Source organism: Typopeltis vanoorti, chromosome 10, assembly GCF_054136105.1.
Source record: "Typopeltis vanoorti isolate ZY-2024b chromosome 10, IOZ_Tvanoo_1.0, whole genome shotgun sequence".
NCBI classification, from domain to species: domain Eukaryota; kingdom Metazoa; phylum Arthropoda; class Arachnida; order Uropygi; family Thelyphonidae; genus Typopeltis; species Typopeltis vanoorti.
Window position 1 is genome coordinate 86,524,721 of NC_143558.1, and position 15,150 is coordinate 86,539,870.

At 35.8% G+C, this 15,150-nt stretch overlaps 1 protein-coding gene across 1 annotated transcript in view; it reads right to left on the reverse strand.

Annotated features, from left to right (window-relative positions):
* The window catches only part of LOC150102567 (exportin-1-like), a 448,940-nt gene that overhangs the window by 96,408 nt on the left and 337,382 nt on the right, over window positions 1-15,150 (reverse strand). Inside the window, exon 22 of the mRNA XM_090399503.1 lies at window positions 3,830-4,015. Coding sequence (XP_090255629.1) covers window positions 3,830-4,015 — 186 coding nt within the window. The remainder of the gene's footprint in view (window positions 1-3,829; window positions 4,016-15,150) is intronic.

A 15,150-nucleotide genomic window follows, 5' to 3' on the forward strand; every position in this document is an offset into this window, starting at 1 on the left:
GGAGCCTTTGATCTGAGTGTTTATGGGATCACAGTCCAAGGGTACTTGGTAGAGTGATCCTTAAGCAGAGAGGTAAGTTTGTGTTGTAATTATGTTAATTAAGAATTACTACAGCACTCCTCTTATCCACTTTTCATGTCTAATACTTTTGTTATTCTTCATCTCTGCTAGTGCTTTGAATTCATTGTGGGAGAGGTTGCTTTTTGGCAGTTTCGGTTAACACATTCTGCATCAAGTCTGATATTTTTTGTCACATGGTTAAGAAAGATGTGAATCCTTCTTTCAGTTTGTATCATAATTTATTCAGTAGTTTTTTTATCTATTTACTTTTTTTATGTGCGACAGCACACTTGAATAATGACAGGTTTTTATAGCTTTTTTGAAGGTTGTTCAAATATTTTTTAGTAATTTTGCAAATTTACAGATGTACTTATTTTTTCCTTTTTAAAATTCTTTAGCAGCAGAAAAAGTGATGTTTGAATATCATTCCTCAGTTAAATTAAAACACTGCTTTAACTCACTGTATCTCCAGGATGCTTGTTGTGACAGGCTGGAACCAATTCCAATTGGTTCCAGCCTGTGGAACCATGCAACCTTTGGCTATCTAGCCAGGTGGTTGAATCTGGCTGACCAGTCTTTAGTCTCAGACAAATTCAGTGGTTAAATGATGTCTTGCAGCATATCCATGAAATAGAAAGCCACTACAAAATGTCAGCTTTTATATTGATAGAAGTTTTTTTTTCACTTGGCTATGCTACCAATTATATATTTGATTTAATGCTTTATCCAAGTGTAAGCAAACAAAGTTTGCACCTGAAGTATTTTCAAGACTGGGGCAACTCATGGCAGAGGTGGTATAAGTTCTCATCACTTGCATTAGTATCCTATAATGCAAAGCACATCTCCTTGCAAACATATATAATACTATGCATTAAGGGAAGGGTCACTACCCAGACCGGTTTCGACCTTTATTGGGGTCGCATCAGTGGGAGCTAGACCCAGAGGTGGTGATACTAAGGTAGAAGTAATATTTCCATATGCCAGTTGCCAAAAGGTGTCACACCTTATTATTAAAATTCTCTGGATTAGAGATAAGTTAATGGAAGTTTTTTCACTTTGTTATGCTACCAATTATATATCTGATTTAATCCTTTACCCAAGTGTAATAAGGTGTGACACGTTTTGCAACTGGCATATGAAAATATGACTTCTACATTACTTCCACCTTAGTATCACCATCTCTGGGTCTGGCTCCCACTGAAGAGACTGCAATAAAGGTCGAAAACAATCTGGGAAGTGACCCTTCCTTTAATGCATAGCATTATACATGTCTGTAAGGAGATGTGCTTTGCATTATGGGATACTAAGGCAAGAGATGAGAACTTATACCACCTTTGCCATGAGTTGCCCAAGTCCTGAAAATACTTCAGGTGCAAACTTTGTTTGCTTATACTTGGATAAAGAATTAAATCTAATGTAAAAATTATCTTTATATTTTTTCTTTGTTTTATTATTTTATATTGTAGTTGCTTGAGCTAGTTCAAACTGTCTATAGACTTTTCAATTTCTAATTCATGCATAAAACTCAATCTTAATCCTTTAGTCCTTAACATAGTTTTACCCCACCCCCTTCAAGGCTGTAGGTGTGCTCTTACACGTGCTCAAATTGATTGTACTCAGGAAAAGCGACTGGCTCGAGCCAAGTCCCTAATCTACTTTGCTGTATTTCACTTGTATTGATCCTTAAAAAAAAAAAAAAAATTTTTTTTTTAAATCGACCTGTGGCATTAAGGATCGCGTAAAAGAATTGTTGTTCCTTCCCTTACATAAAAGAGAAATATTCAGCTAAGCACAAAAACAACTCTTAATTTAACTATCTCAAGCAACTCCTATTAATTAATCAGTCAGTCATGGCTATTACTACTCGTAGGTCACACAGGTTCGGTATTTTTATGAGAAGTGCATTGGCTAAACAAGATCAGGAAAGCTGTTAACAAAAACAACATGTTTATTCTTACTAAGACAAATTATATACAACATTCAAACACATATCATGTGTTGGTTCTAACTAAGACAACAAGAGTACACTGGAGACAATACTTGTCACGTCAAATTCTCCACAAATCAATTAAGCATTTCGCTTAAGCTTTAAGACAAAGAAATCGTAATTACACATTACACATTCAGACACCTGGATGATACTAAACATACTTAACTTTCTCTCACGTTGTAAACATAAAAGGCAAAACTTAAACCACATCCACTCTTAGCATTACGCAACATGAGCAAATCTTTAAAACTCTGTATTCTACTATTCACATTCAAACTAAAATACGACTTTCCGATTCTTTCTAACACCTTCTATGCCACTAGATAACAGAACCAACATTTGTTGTTTGAACTTTACAATCTAGGATATTACATGAAACATTCTACTTACAATCTTTCTAGTTCATTACACAATCATAGATCCTCAAGGCTTACGGGCATGTTCCGCTTCTTCCCAGCTAACTTTCGACTGGGCACTAGGACACGGCTGCGATAAATCAGCACGCAAGTAGATCATTGGGGAATCTCATGGTGGGATATCTTGGAAAGGCCGTCTCTGCTACTAGTGGGAACGTGGCTCTCCCTCTTCCTCGGAAAGGCCTGGCACAGGAAAAAACTTCGAAACGAGAGCCCCGTAGCCACTCAATTTCTGTTTTTTATATCATTCTCCCGACCTTGGCCCTTCTCTAAAGTCCCCCGGATTGACTGGAGTGTTTTCTCTGTCACCCACGCTATCGCTGGGTTTTGGTGGGAAAACTCATAATCCAGTGACCCTCACGACTGTTGCTAGCCTTAGGTCGCCTAGCCTAATCCTGTCTGAGCTTAACTTTAGTTACAAATCTAGTGGTTCTCATTCAAATATTTTAACATTTAGTTACAACATTTATCTCAGTACAGTGAGTTATACATTCGTTTACTTACAAGTATAATACATAATTTAATTGTCCATGTAAAATCGACATAGAAAAAATATTTCTATTTTTTTTTATGAGATTTCACACAAATATATAATTGGTAGCATAGCCAAGTGAAAAAACTTCCATCAACTTATCTCTAATCCAGAGAAGTTTAATAATAAGGTGTGACACCTTTTGCCAACTGGCATATGGAAATATGACTTGTCCATTAGTTCCACCTTAGTATCACCATCTCTGGGTTTGGCTCCCACTGATGAGACCTTAATAAAGGTCGAAACCGGTCTGGGTAGTGACCCTTCCCTTAATGCATAGCATTATACATGTCCGCAAGGAGATGTGCTTTGCATTATGGGATACTAAGGCAAATGATGAAAACTTATACCACCTTTGCCATGAGTTGCCCCAGTCTTCTGAAAATACTTCAGACGCAAACTTTGCTTGCTTACACTTGGATAAAGGATTAAATCAAATATATAATTGCCAGCTTTTACACCATGGCTCATATACTGCTGATAGCAGAAATCTTTTTTTTTTTTTCTTTTTTTTTACAATAACCAAATTCAGCATCACTTTTTACATAATGTAACTAATTTTCATATGTTGTCTCCTGCCATTATTTTCTTTGTTCCTTAATTCATGAACAGCAGTGTGTGTGTGTGTTTAGAGAATAATAAAGCCAATGTAAGAAGAAGAATGTCAATAAAATATTCCAACAAATGTCTATAAACAACGAAATTTAAGCTATTGCTGTTATTAAAAACTATCAACTTGTTTTAAAAAATACGTTACACCAAAATTATGGAAAATATTAAAAATCAGATGTGAATAAAATACTTGTAATAAATATGTGATTTATTTCTTACCATTTGGGGATCAGTTGATCTGCTGACCCAACCTGAAATCAGCTTCAAAGTTTCTTTCTTTACAGTTCTCATACTTCGAATTAGTGGCTGTTTAGTAACACTTTCTCCATTGAGTGCAATCGCAGCACTTATATTTTCACTCATAACTTTGTAGACGTTTAGCATATCTAGATATATACGACCCAGCTTGTGGGAGAAGGGGAAGAAAAAAAAAAATTGCCTTATACCATTTCCTTTCAAATTATATTAACTAAACAAGAACACTTACTCCTTTGAATATTCAGAAAGTTTTATATAGTCAAATCTCATAATAACAAATGCAAAGAAAGAAATTCTCTTAACATAAAAAAAATCCATGCTATTTTAATCCCTTCCATACTAGTCATGAAAAATACCACAAGAGTGCAAAATAGCCTACTTCCCTGGAAATTTCAAAATTTTCCTAACAAAGTTAGTAAAATTTAAAAATTTTAGGAAAAATCATGCTTTGAAACTCTTTTAGATTCTGAATGACCAAAGAAGTCTATGGATGGCAGTAATATCTTCCTCCTGAGGTAGCCGTGTAGCATGGTTGAAATTTGCTGATAGGTTTCATGTAAAATGTGAAGCATGCAATTATTCATGTAGAGTTTTTTACAAGGGGATATGGACAGGCAAACAGAGAAAAACTGTTGCAAGAAGAAAGCATGGCAAAAATTAGTTTTAAAAAAAGTAGTTACAGTGCTAAGTTTTACATACACGCATGCATGCACACGCGCGCACACACAGGGGTCATCATCGTCATCAAATTCCTGATATATACCCTCAAGGGGTGTACAGGATATGATTGTACTACATGAAAAATTACATCATTACTAACGTCCAATCTACAATTTTCCTCTTTATCAGTCTGTTACCTACCAAGACTCCAACATTATCAGATCTTATATTTCTATCGTTTAAGTCACTTTTTACTATATCAGTCCACTTATATCTTGGTCTTCCTCTGGGTCATTTTCCTGCCAACCTGGCAGAGAACACTTGTTTTGCTAATCTTTCCTCTCCCATTCTATTTAAGTGACCATACTACCCGAGATGAGCTCTGCTAACAATGTAAAATTCTTTCCTAATATCCTTTTTTAATATGGTATTGCCATTGATGCCATCTGTTCATGACCCCCCTAATCTTCCTCAGGACTCTCATATTTGCAGCCTCTAGTCTTTGGTGAAGTGTTTTATTTTTAGCTTAGCTCTCAGATCCGTAAGTTAAAATACTCTATTCTATACAGCTAATTTACTGTTTTGACTAAATTCCCTCTTATTCCATATCATTTTATTCAGATGACTTCTTACCATACCAGCTTTGATGATTCTGTTGTCTATTTCCATACTTAATTTACCATCATCACTAAAAATCGTGCCTAAGCAGATGGATGTTTTACTTGTTCAATAGATTCACCATTCACAATGCAGTTGATACGTTCAATGTTTCTGCCTATTTTCATTCACTGTGTCTTGTTATTGCTGACCTTCATACCATATATATTACAACAGCTATTCAATTTAGTCGGAAATCTTGCAGAGGATTTACTTAGAAGTATAACATCATCTGCATAAAGCAAAGAGCTGACATTAACAACTCCAATTTTGATATCAGGTTTAATACCACTTTCCTTCATAATGTGATCCATATAGATAATGAATAACAGAGGGGATAATGTACATCCTTGTCTCACACGAGATTTAATATTAAACCACCTTCCTGTACTTCCTTCAATTCTAATTGCTGACTTACAACTCAAATAAAGACTAGGTATTGCTTGATATAATGCCCAATTGACACCATATAACTGTAGCGTGTTGAATAGCTTCTCTCTTAGCACCTTGTCACAAGCCTTTTCCAGATCTACAAAACTTAAATACAGATCTTTGTTATATTCCCATGATTTCTCAACTATCTGTCGTAAAGTGAAAATCTGATCCTGCCAGCATCTATATGGCCTGAATCCGGCTTGTTCTTCACCAAGCTTCTCTTCCAAAATCCTTCTCAACCGTTTCTCAAGTATACTTGCATATATCTTACCAGGAACACTCAGTAGAGAAACACCTCTGTAATTCTCACATTCAGTTTTATTTCCCTATTTATATATGGGTACTATGAGAGCTCTTCTCCATTCATCTGGAATTCATCCCTCTGTCCAGGTCTTCTAAACTATGCAGTGTAGCCACTGTAAAACTCCTATGCCTCCATACTTGAGCATTTCTGGTTGAATATCATCTACTCCTACTATAGTTCACCCACCATTTGTAGATCTCTCCTTGGCATTTTGCAAATAGTCGATTCATGCTGAAATCACGTGCTTTCTTGTCTGTCGCTGTACTAGTACTAGCTTGATTTTTGTTGTCACTTTTTGGCATTATTTTTTTATTATTAATTTGTATGATGGATCCAGTACAGTTAACAAGTTCTGTTATTAAACATTTCAGTAGCCCTTGCAAAAGAATATTGTATAATGTGCTGACATTCTGCAAAAAAAGAATCTTCTCCTTGTTCCCCTTTCTCCAGTCATAAAACATGCAAGTGCAATTGCGGGCGTATCAGGGTCGACTGTTAAAAGAATTCGTAGGGAATCAAAAGGTAAAGGTAAGCCAAAATTTAAATCTCCTAAAAAAAAAAAAAAAAAAAGCACCAGAGTAAAGAAAACCATCGAAACCGTAGCTTTGAACGATTATGATGTAGACGTTATAAGAACTATTCACGAATTTTACTTGGTCAAGAAAAGAGTGCCAACTGTTCCAAAATTGATTCCTGTGCTTAAGAAAAAATTAATTTTCCTTGGAAAAGAGAAATTTTAAGGAAAATACTTCATGAAATCGGATTTTGTTTTAAAAAGTCCCAGAATAAAAGGAAACTTATCATGGAGTGAAGTGACATTGTTTTATCTAGAACGCAGTATTTGAGGGCAATAAGACATTTCAGGGAGGAGAAAAGACCGATTGTGTATCTAGATGAAACTTGGATTGATAGTAATTTAACTTATGGAAAATGTTGACAGTCTAAAGAAGAATGTGGAGTGCTACAAACTGGAAATGCCTCGAGGTACATAATAATTTTGTGAGCGGGTAGAGAAATGGGTGTTTTACAGAATTCAAACTTACTATACAAAGCCAATTACCATAGGCAAAAGAATTCTACGATCTTCGAAAAGTGGGCAGAAGAACTGATTCCAAACCTTCCTAAAAATGCTGTTGTTATAATTGATAACACTTCATATCACTCTATTCGATTAAACAAAGTTCCAAATTGGTCTAATAAGAAGCAAGTTCTTATGGATTGGCTCTCTGCAAATAACATTTCTCATTCCCCAGATATGCGAAAAATTGAATTGCTTAATTTGGTCAAAAGAAACTCGCCCACAACTAAACTATTTAAATTCAACACGATGCTCAAAGAACATGGATTTCTAGCTTTGAAGATAGCACCATATCATTGCGATATTAATGCTATTGAGTATGTTTGGGCAGAAGTGAAAAGTTTCATTCAGCATTGCAACGTAACTGGAGATATTGACATGTCGAAACTTTTTAAGCTTTCAGAACAGGCGATTGAAAGTATTACAGTTCAAAACTGGGGAAAATGTTGTTTTTATGTCACCTCATTGGAAAATATATATTGGGACAGAGACGGAATTATCGAAGAATTATGTGAACCTTTGGTGATCAATTTAAGTGAAAGTGATGGTGATTCGGACACCTATTCAGATGACTATGAAGATTAAAAGGATTTGATAATGGTATTTTTTTCCAACCTTTATTGCATGGGTTTGCTAAAAGAGTCACAACAAGTCATAAATAATTAATCGATTTAGGACATTAAAGTGTCTCAGTTCTCTCAACTGTAAGTTTAGAATATCTAAGTTCATTTGAAAAAATTTCTGTTTTTCTGTATAATTATTTTTATTTTATAGAAAACTTTCTTAAAAATAAACGTAGTTAAATTTTTGTTTTATGCTATACCTTTTATAATTTTGTTAATACTCTATGTACATTTTTCCAACCGTTATACAAGCAAAATAGTTACACTTTATAAACTACAATGTTCGTAAAAGAAAAGCTAAATTTTCTGACCTGTAATAATAAACAAACACATCCCAGAAGGCAGATTGATTACCCTATTATCGGAATGGATTCTCCTTTTTCTGACATGCGCAGAAGTGTCGAGGAACCTCTAATTGGTGGGCGAACTACACTTTTCCACATTTCAAGCCTTTGATGGCTTTTTCTACTTCAAGTATGGATACATATTCCTGAATGCATGCTTGTTCAGTGTTTTTTTACCACTTTGCTGTCATCGTTGCTTGTTTCATTTAGCAATTTTTTGAAGTAATTACTTCATATTTCAAGATCTTTTTCTCCTGTTTTCATGTCACCTTTATCATCTCTAATTACAGCACTCTTTTCTCCATTTCTGAGCTTCTTCAACAACCTCCAGAATATCTTGTCACCTTCTTGATATTTAATTCTTGTAGAAAGGCTTATACACTGGTTATACATAATTATTAATTGACTTAAGAAATTCACAACATACAATAGAATATAATTAAATTAAACTTTAATATATATTTCCAATATTTCGGCAACGCCACGCTGCCATTTTCAAAGGAATTTACAATAAAGCAACTTGCACGCAGGCACTAGATACAGTAAATGAGGACGAAGCGGGAAGCTACCCTTTCTCCTAAAAGTCCTGATGATGTCCCCTAGTGGGCTATGTAGGTATTCTTGGCCATTGGGCTGAAGTTCTCATGATGTATGTCTCCCAAATTTGGGGCAGTCTCATGCAACCAAATTTGTTGAGGTTTGGCATGTTTCTTAGGGCTGAGGCTGATTCCATGAAAAGTCTTTCAAACTTGAACTTGCTACGGTGTATTATTGTGGCTTTCTTCCAACTTATTCTGTGACGGGTATCCAGAGCATGGTCTGCAAGACCAGAGTGGCTATACTGGTGAAACCGGATGTAGTCCTTGTGTTCTGAAATTCTGATATTTGCTGTCTTGCCTGTTTGGCCAAAATAGGACAGCTTACAGCTGCAAGGGACCTGGTTACACCAGGTAGGTCTAGGGCAAGTGGTTGGTCTTTAGTGGAGCAGATAAGGGATGCCAATTTGCTATATGGTCTGAAACAAGAGGTCAAGTCATGTTTTCTTAAGATTTTGGTAATTTTTTCCGAGGTGCCTCGGATGTAGGGGATGGTGATGGATTTAGAGTAATCCTTGTTGTGAAGGAGAGAGGGTTGTGGTTTACTGGTTTCAATATTTTTTTGGATTTTTTTTGGGATGTTGACTCAGGCTATTTTGTTTGACAGGGAAAATTCTACAAACAAATAGAGGGGACAGCCATGGGTTCCCCACTCTCCCCACCCTTGGTCAACTTCTTTATGGAGACTTTTGAAGAGAAAGCCTTAAACTCTGCCCCACAAAAACCAACCATTTGGCTTCGATACATTGATGATGTGTTTGCTATTTGGCAACATGGCTCTGACACACTCCTCTCCTTCTTGACACACTTAAACAACCAACATCCCAGAGAAAGAGGAAAATAACAGCCTCCCTTTCCTAGACACATTAGTCACCAGCCAGCCTGATAGAACCTTGGTTTTTTTCTGTTTATAGAAAACCCACCCACACAGGCAGATACATTCACCAACAATTCCCTTGTCCCCTCACAACAATATGGCATTATTAAGGCACTATACAACAGGGCAAAACTAATCTGTTCAAATGACAATGCCCTAACCACTGAACTAAATCACATCCTCAACACTTTCTCAGCCAATGGCTACCCCCCCCCCAAAAAAATATTGAAACCAGTAAACCACAAACCTCCTCCCTTCACAACAAGGATTACTCTAAATCCATTGCCAAAGTCCTCCCGTGACTTTTGTTTAGCTAGTTTTACATAGTGTTTAGCTTTCTTACATTTGTCTCTGTATTCTCTAAGAGCACAAGCTGACTTATTTGCCAGGAACTTTGGATATGCTTTCTTCTTTTCCTTCACTGTCTCTATAACTTCCTGTGTCTGCCATGGAGATCTGATTATTCAATCCTTGCAGATAACCTTCCCACATGCCTCTCTGGCTGAATCAATCAGAGTTTTCTTCAAGGCTTGCCACTGAATCTTCAAAGTTTGGTTCCTGTTCTCAAACTCCATGTTTTCTTCAATAAGCTTTGTGCATTTTAGTCTACAGTTCACACCTGACAGCTGCTCAACTTTTATTCGCTTTAAAACTTTCTAACATGTTCTTCTTTTTAATATGAAATTCAATTTAATTCTGCTCAAGACTAAATGGTGATCACTTCCAATTTCAAATCCTCTGTACACTCTGGTGTCCTGCACCAGAGAGAAAACATCACTATCAACAATAACATAGTCAATGAGACTTTTCTTATTCCTTGCCTCTTCTCTCCATGTGAATTTGTGCACATTTTTATGTTGGAACATGGCATTAGTAATAACCAGTCCATGTCCTGAGCAGAAATCCAACAGGTATTTTTCTCTTTGCTCTTTTCTCCAAATTTTCCCAAAATATTTTTGTATGTCTCACAATCATTTCCTACACTGCTATTTAGATCCCTAACAAGGACCAACTTTTCCTTTTTCATTGTGTCAGTTGCTTTCTCTAAAGCCTCAAAAAATTCCTCCACTTCTACCTTAGTAGAACCTTCTGTGGGACCATAGGCACAAATAAGTCTCGTTGTCCACTTCCCCATTCTGATATTTGTCCATGTTATTCTACTTGCGACTGCCTGCCATTCAGGAAGAATAGACCCGTATTTAGTGTTGAATACTATGGCCACAACTTCTTTTCCTTGATTGTCATTGCCTGAATATAATATTTTGTATTTATTGCTCAGAAAGATCTCAACAGTTTTGTCTTTTTTTTTTTTTGTTTCAGTTACCTCTATTATGTCGATCTGGTACTTATCTAATTCCTCGGCTAGCTCCATTTCTTTGCCATTCAGGCTTCTTATGTTGATAGTACTGATCTTGAACTCTGGTGTGATGTTGAGTTGGGGTGAGTTTTAGGATTTGTTCCAGTAGCCGAATTTTTGCTCTTTGCCCTGGTTCCCTGGCAAAAACATGGGCCTCGTTTAACCAGGCGATGCCCCAGCCGGCATGAAATTCTGTCATGTTGTACCATCATTTTTTATTTTGATTTAAGCCAATAAGAATACAATTTGTTTGGCTAAATCCCATATTGCCAGTCCATCCTCATTTGTTCAGTATCCAAGTAGCTAATACCTAACAGGGTACACCACAAGAAGGTGAGGCTTGGACATTAGGTCAGAAGCCCTGCCCAGTTCTACGCATTCCTTTAAAGGCTATGTGGATGTCAGTTACATAGCTTTGACCCTTATGACAAGTATTTTAGGAGAGGAAAAAATGTGATAAAAATTATGCAGAAAGACTTCCTCTAGAAAGCAGTTTGAACTTAGAGAGGAAGAGCATAGGAGGGAGGGGGGAAGAATGAAGTTACATTGCAATATTATTTTTTTCTTAAATGCCTATAAATATCCCTTGTAGAAAATGTGAAAACATGTTTCACATTTTCTGGTAGCATATTTTAGTTGCTTTTCATGATCTCTAGTTACATTTCCCTTTAAAGGTCTATCTATATCCTCTCCTAAAAATTAAGTAGAATTAGGCACTAATTGCATAACACTGTTGTTAATATCCATTCAGAAAACACAGAGCACCAAAAATATTTCCGAGGTAAAGAATTGCTTGTTAACTATAAAGGAAAAAAAAAGAAGTATATTATACTGAAAAGCAATGGAGACTATCTATCCACTGCCATTGAATTGAATTTAGAATTAATATTTATATAAATACATATACGCCTCTGTTGCTCAGTTGGCTTAGACAAGCCTTTTGGATGGAAAAAGCTGGGTTTGAATCCCATCTATGACACTAGGAACCTTTATTATGTGTTTTGAATCGAATGCTGAATATGTAAATTTTGTGTTTCCATTTACTTTACTCTATTGATTTGTTGTGCTTATATTTTCTTACGTTATCATTCCTTTGACTATGCTAGTTTAAAGAGATTTATGTTTACGATGTGATTAGTTTATAAAGTATCTCTACCTTAATTTTCGTCCCCCCCCCCCCCTTCTTCCTGCTCTTGCCCTTTGTTCCTACCGCAAGTAAAGCAGACTCTAATTCTAGCTATATGATTGCAGTATATTCAATTTCTCACACTCTTCGGTTTGACAAATTTATTTGATTTATGACTGTGCAGCCAGACAGAATAATAGAGTGAGAAATTAAAGAAATGGAATAAAGGCATACTAGAATACTTGTGATTACAAGCTAGACAAGTAATGGGGAATATCTGTTTCTTCTAGCACAGCTATCTTCAGAAAATACATTGCACACATATAACATATACATTTATGCCACTCTGACACACTATTCAGGATTTTACAAAAATTAGCAGAGACTCTTGCTTAACATATACATACAGTTTTACATATCTACAATCCAAGGAACATCGACATTTTGTGCTTACAGTTTTTTCTTAATAAACAGTCCTTGACCACGAGCAAAGTTTCCATTACGACATCTCATATCCCTTGATACTTCTTTCTTATACTTGGACGTTCTGTACTCTATATACCGTCGTGGTTGTTCTGACCCTAATAGCAAACGATATCATTCCTTCTTTCTTCCTAGGCTGGCGGCAGTCTGTTGATTACACTAGTAGGTAACTGGAGAAAAAAACTGATTTCATCTTCAACGTTTGTTCATCAAACCCCAGTCAGTCATGATCTCATGCTTGAGATCGTGGTCTGCTATATGGTGGAATACATCGGTGGATGTGCCTTGGAAACTACACGGAGAACTTAAGTGAGACTCACCATCAACAAAACTCCAACAATAAACCATGAGTGTATTCTCAGGATCACGAGGTATGAGCTACCAAACCTCCGGCCACGAGCTCCTAATCATCAGCTTTTCTCTTCTCTTCCAGCACAGCTGCCAATACCTTACTTTCAGCTCCCTAAAAATCCTCTTTGTTTTTTGTTTCGACTCCAAAGTATCCGCGATCACCCTCTGACGTTACTCGGGTTCTCTCTTGCTGAGTATTTATTTTTAGGTGTCTAATTGTTGCAAACCTTTCCTTTCCAATGTGCTTATTTTATTTCTTCCTTAATCTGGCCAGCTTAATATCCTCTCTTATATTTTTTGCTGATTCACTATACTAATAAGTCATAATACGTTTCTTCTATTTTTTTTTTAAACACTTTAGTTACACAGGTAATATCGAATACATTACACAGAATAGTTAATTTATATTTAAAGAAAAATAAAACATCGTATTTTCTATAATATTTTGATTCGACACCCTTGTAAAACTGAGCTCGATAACTAAATTAACTTATCATGCGAGATTTTACAAATAAGCCAGTCTTATTTTTCATTGAAAATAGGCAAACTATCCAAAAGAACACACAATACAGACATTTAGAAATCTATTTAGTTAAGCTACAGAATAATAATAAAAAAAATTGCACTTTGTGTTTGAGTTACCATGTAATACGATAACACACTACAGTTAATTGATAAGGAAATAAGAACATTCTTGCAGAGTGATCATTCATTATCACAGCAATTGAACTCAGTCACTTCTGGCTTGTGTAGTATAGACACAATTTATTGTAATTTGTCATATCTTTTGTGACTAGGCGAACAGATAGACATTCAAGTAGTATTATCAGCATTTCAAACTAAGTGTTTCCAAATTTCAATGAATAAAGGAAAGGCAACTGTGTGGAAGTTTCCCCCCACATTTTATTTGAATAATGTGTCCAGCCATTCTGTTGGAGAAGATGGCATGCTTAGGGAATTAAGATGTTATTGGAGTGAACTCTAGAAATTTTATAGTGTAATAAGTTTAATGTTTTTTTATTCTGAAGCAAAAAAATTTACTGATCTTTATATGACAAATTATAATTAGCTACATCACACCCCTGACAAATGGGAATTTTGATAAAAGTAGACTAAGAATATAGGCTGGCTTGAATTTGTGATAAGGTTTAATGGATTAAATATTTTGACTGTATGACTGAAAAAGAAAGAAAAAAAAAAACCACCTAATGGTATGAAAACTGGTTTACTCAATGAATTTATACAGTGCAATGCCATCTGTTGTTGGTCAGGTGTAGCACTATGTCATACCTATCTGTATTTAACTTCTACATTTGATGAAATTGGGTTGATATTGATGGTAGAAAGATATTTTCCATGGATGTTCATAGTGTGCTGGTGTCTTTTTCAGAAGTACGTGTCTAAAGTTGTATGTGAAATAGATTTGCCTTTTCTTTTCTCTGTAGATTTCCATGTAACAGGCATAAACCCTTACAATGTTAACATATACTTTTGAATTTCTTTCAAAATCCAGATAATGCTTTTCCAATTCATTTCCTTGAAATGAAAAGCTTCGGAGAGAATTTTTGAAGTTAGGCGTTTAGGCTTAGCAAAGGATATTACTCATGGAACATTTTCTTGCCTCTGTTCTTCAAGTGCCAGAAGATCCTCATTGATGAAAAAAGGACTCCATTTCTAGTTCTGCCTTACAAGTTCTAAAACATTGTTAGTTACTTCAGTTACAGAATTTTCTAAGCCTTCAAAATTATCTAGCAAGTGCAGATATAATTTTTTCCAAGCCCCTTTCAGTGTAGAGATGCATGAAATAACATTATTTCATGCATCTCATATAGCCTTGACGCTATCTAAGATTGTCAAGCCCTTCCAGAATTTCCTTTTGACTTATTGTTCAGCGCCTTCTTGGATGTCTATTGCTGTAATACACTTGCAGGAGGTTCCTCTTTAGTAGAGGCATACTGGGTGAATAGGAATATTACTCAAACATTAGGGTGCAGATCATGTAATGTTCAAGGGTGGCCAGGAGCATTGTCTACAAGGAGTAAAAATTTGAAAGGGATGCCTTTCTCCTTACAATAGCCTTTCACCTCTGATACAAAGCAGCTATTCTTCGAAAAGTTCTGCAGTTACTTTTTCCCATTGTTTCACATTAGACCTCTGATGCATTGGAAGTCGAGATTTAACATAGTTTTTCAAAGCTCTATGGTTTTTTGAATGGTAAATTAACACATTTTAACTTTAAGGGGGGTAACCGAAGTATTGCCACTTAACAGGAGGGTTATCCTATCTTTAGCTGGCTTGAAGCTAGGCAGTTTTCTCCTCTTTTGCAATGAATGTTCTTGATGGCATCTTTTTCCAGTGTAGCCTCCATTTCATTAAAAATTTGATATTTAG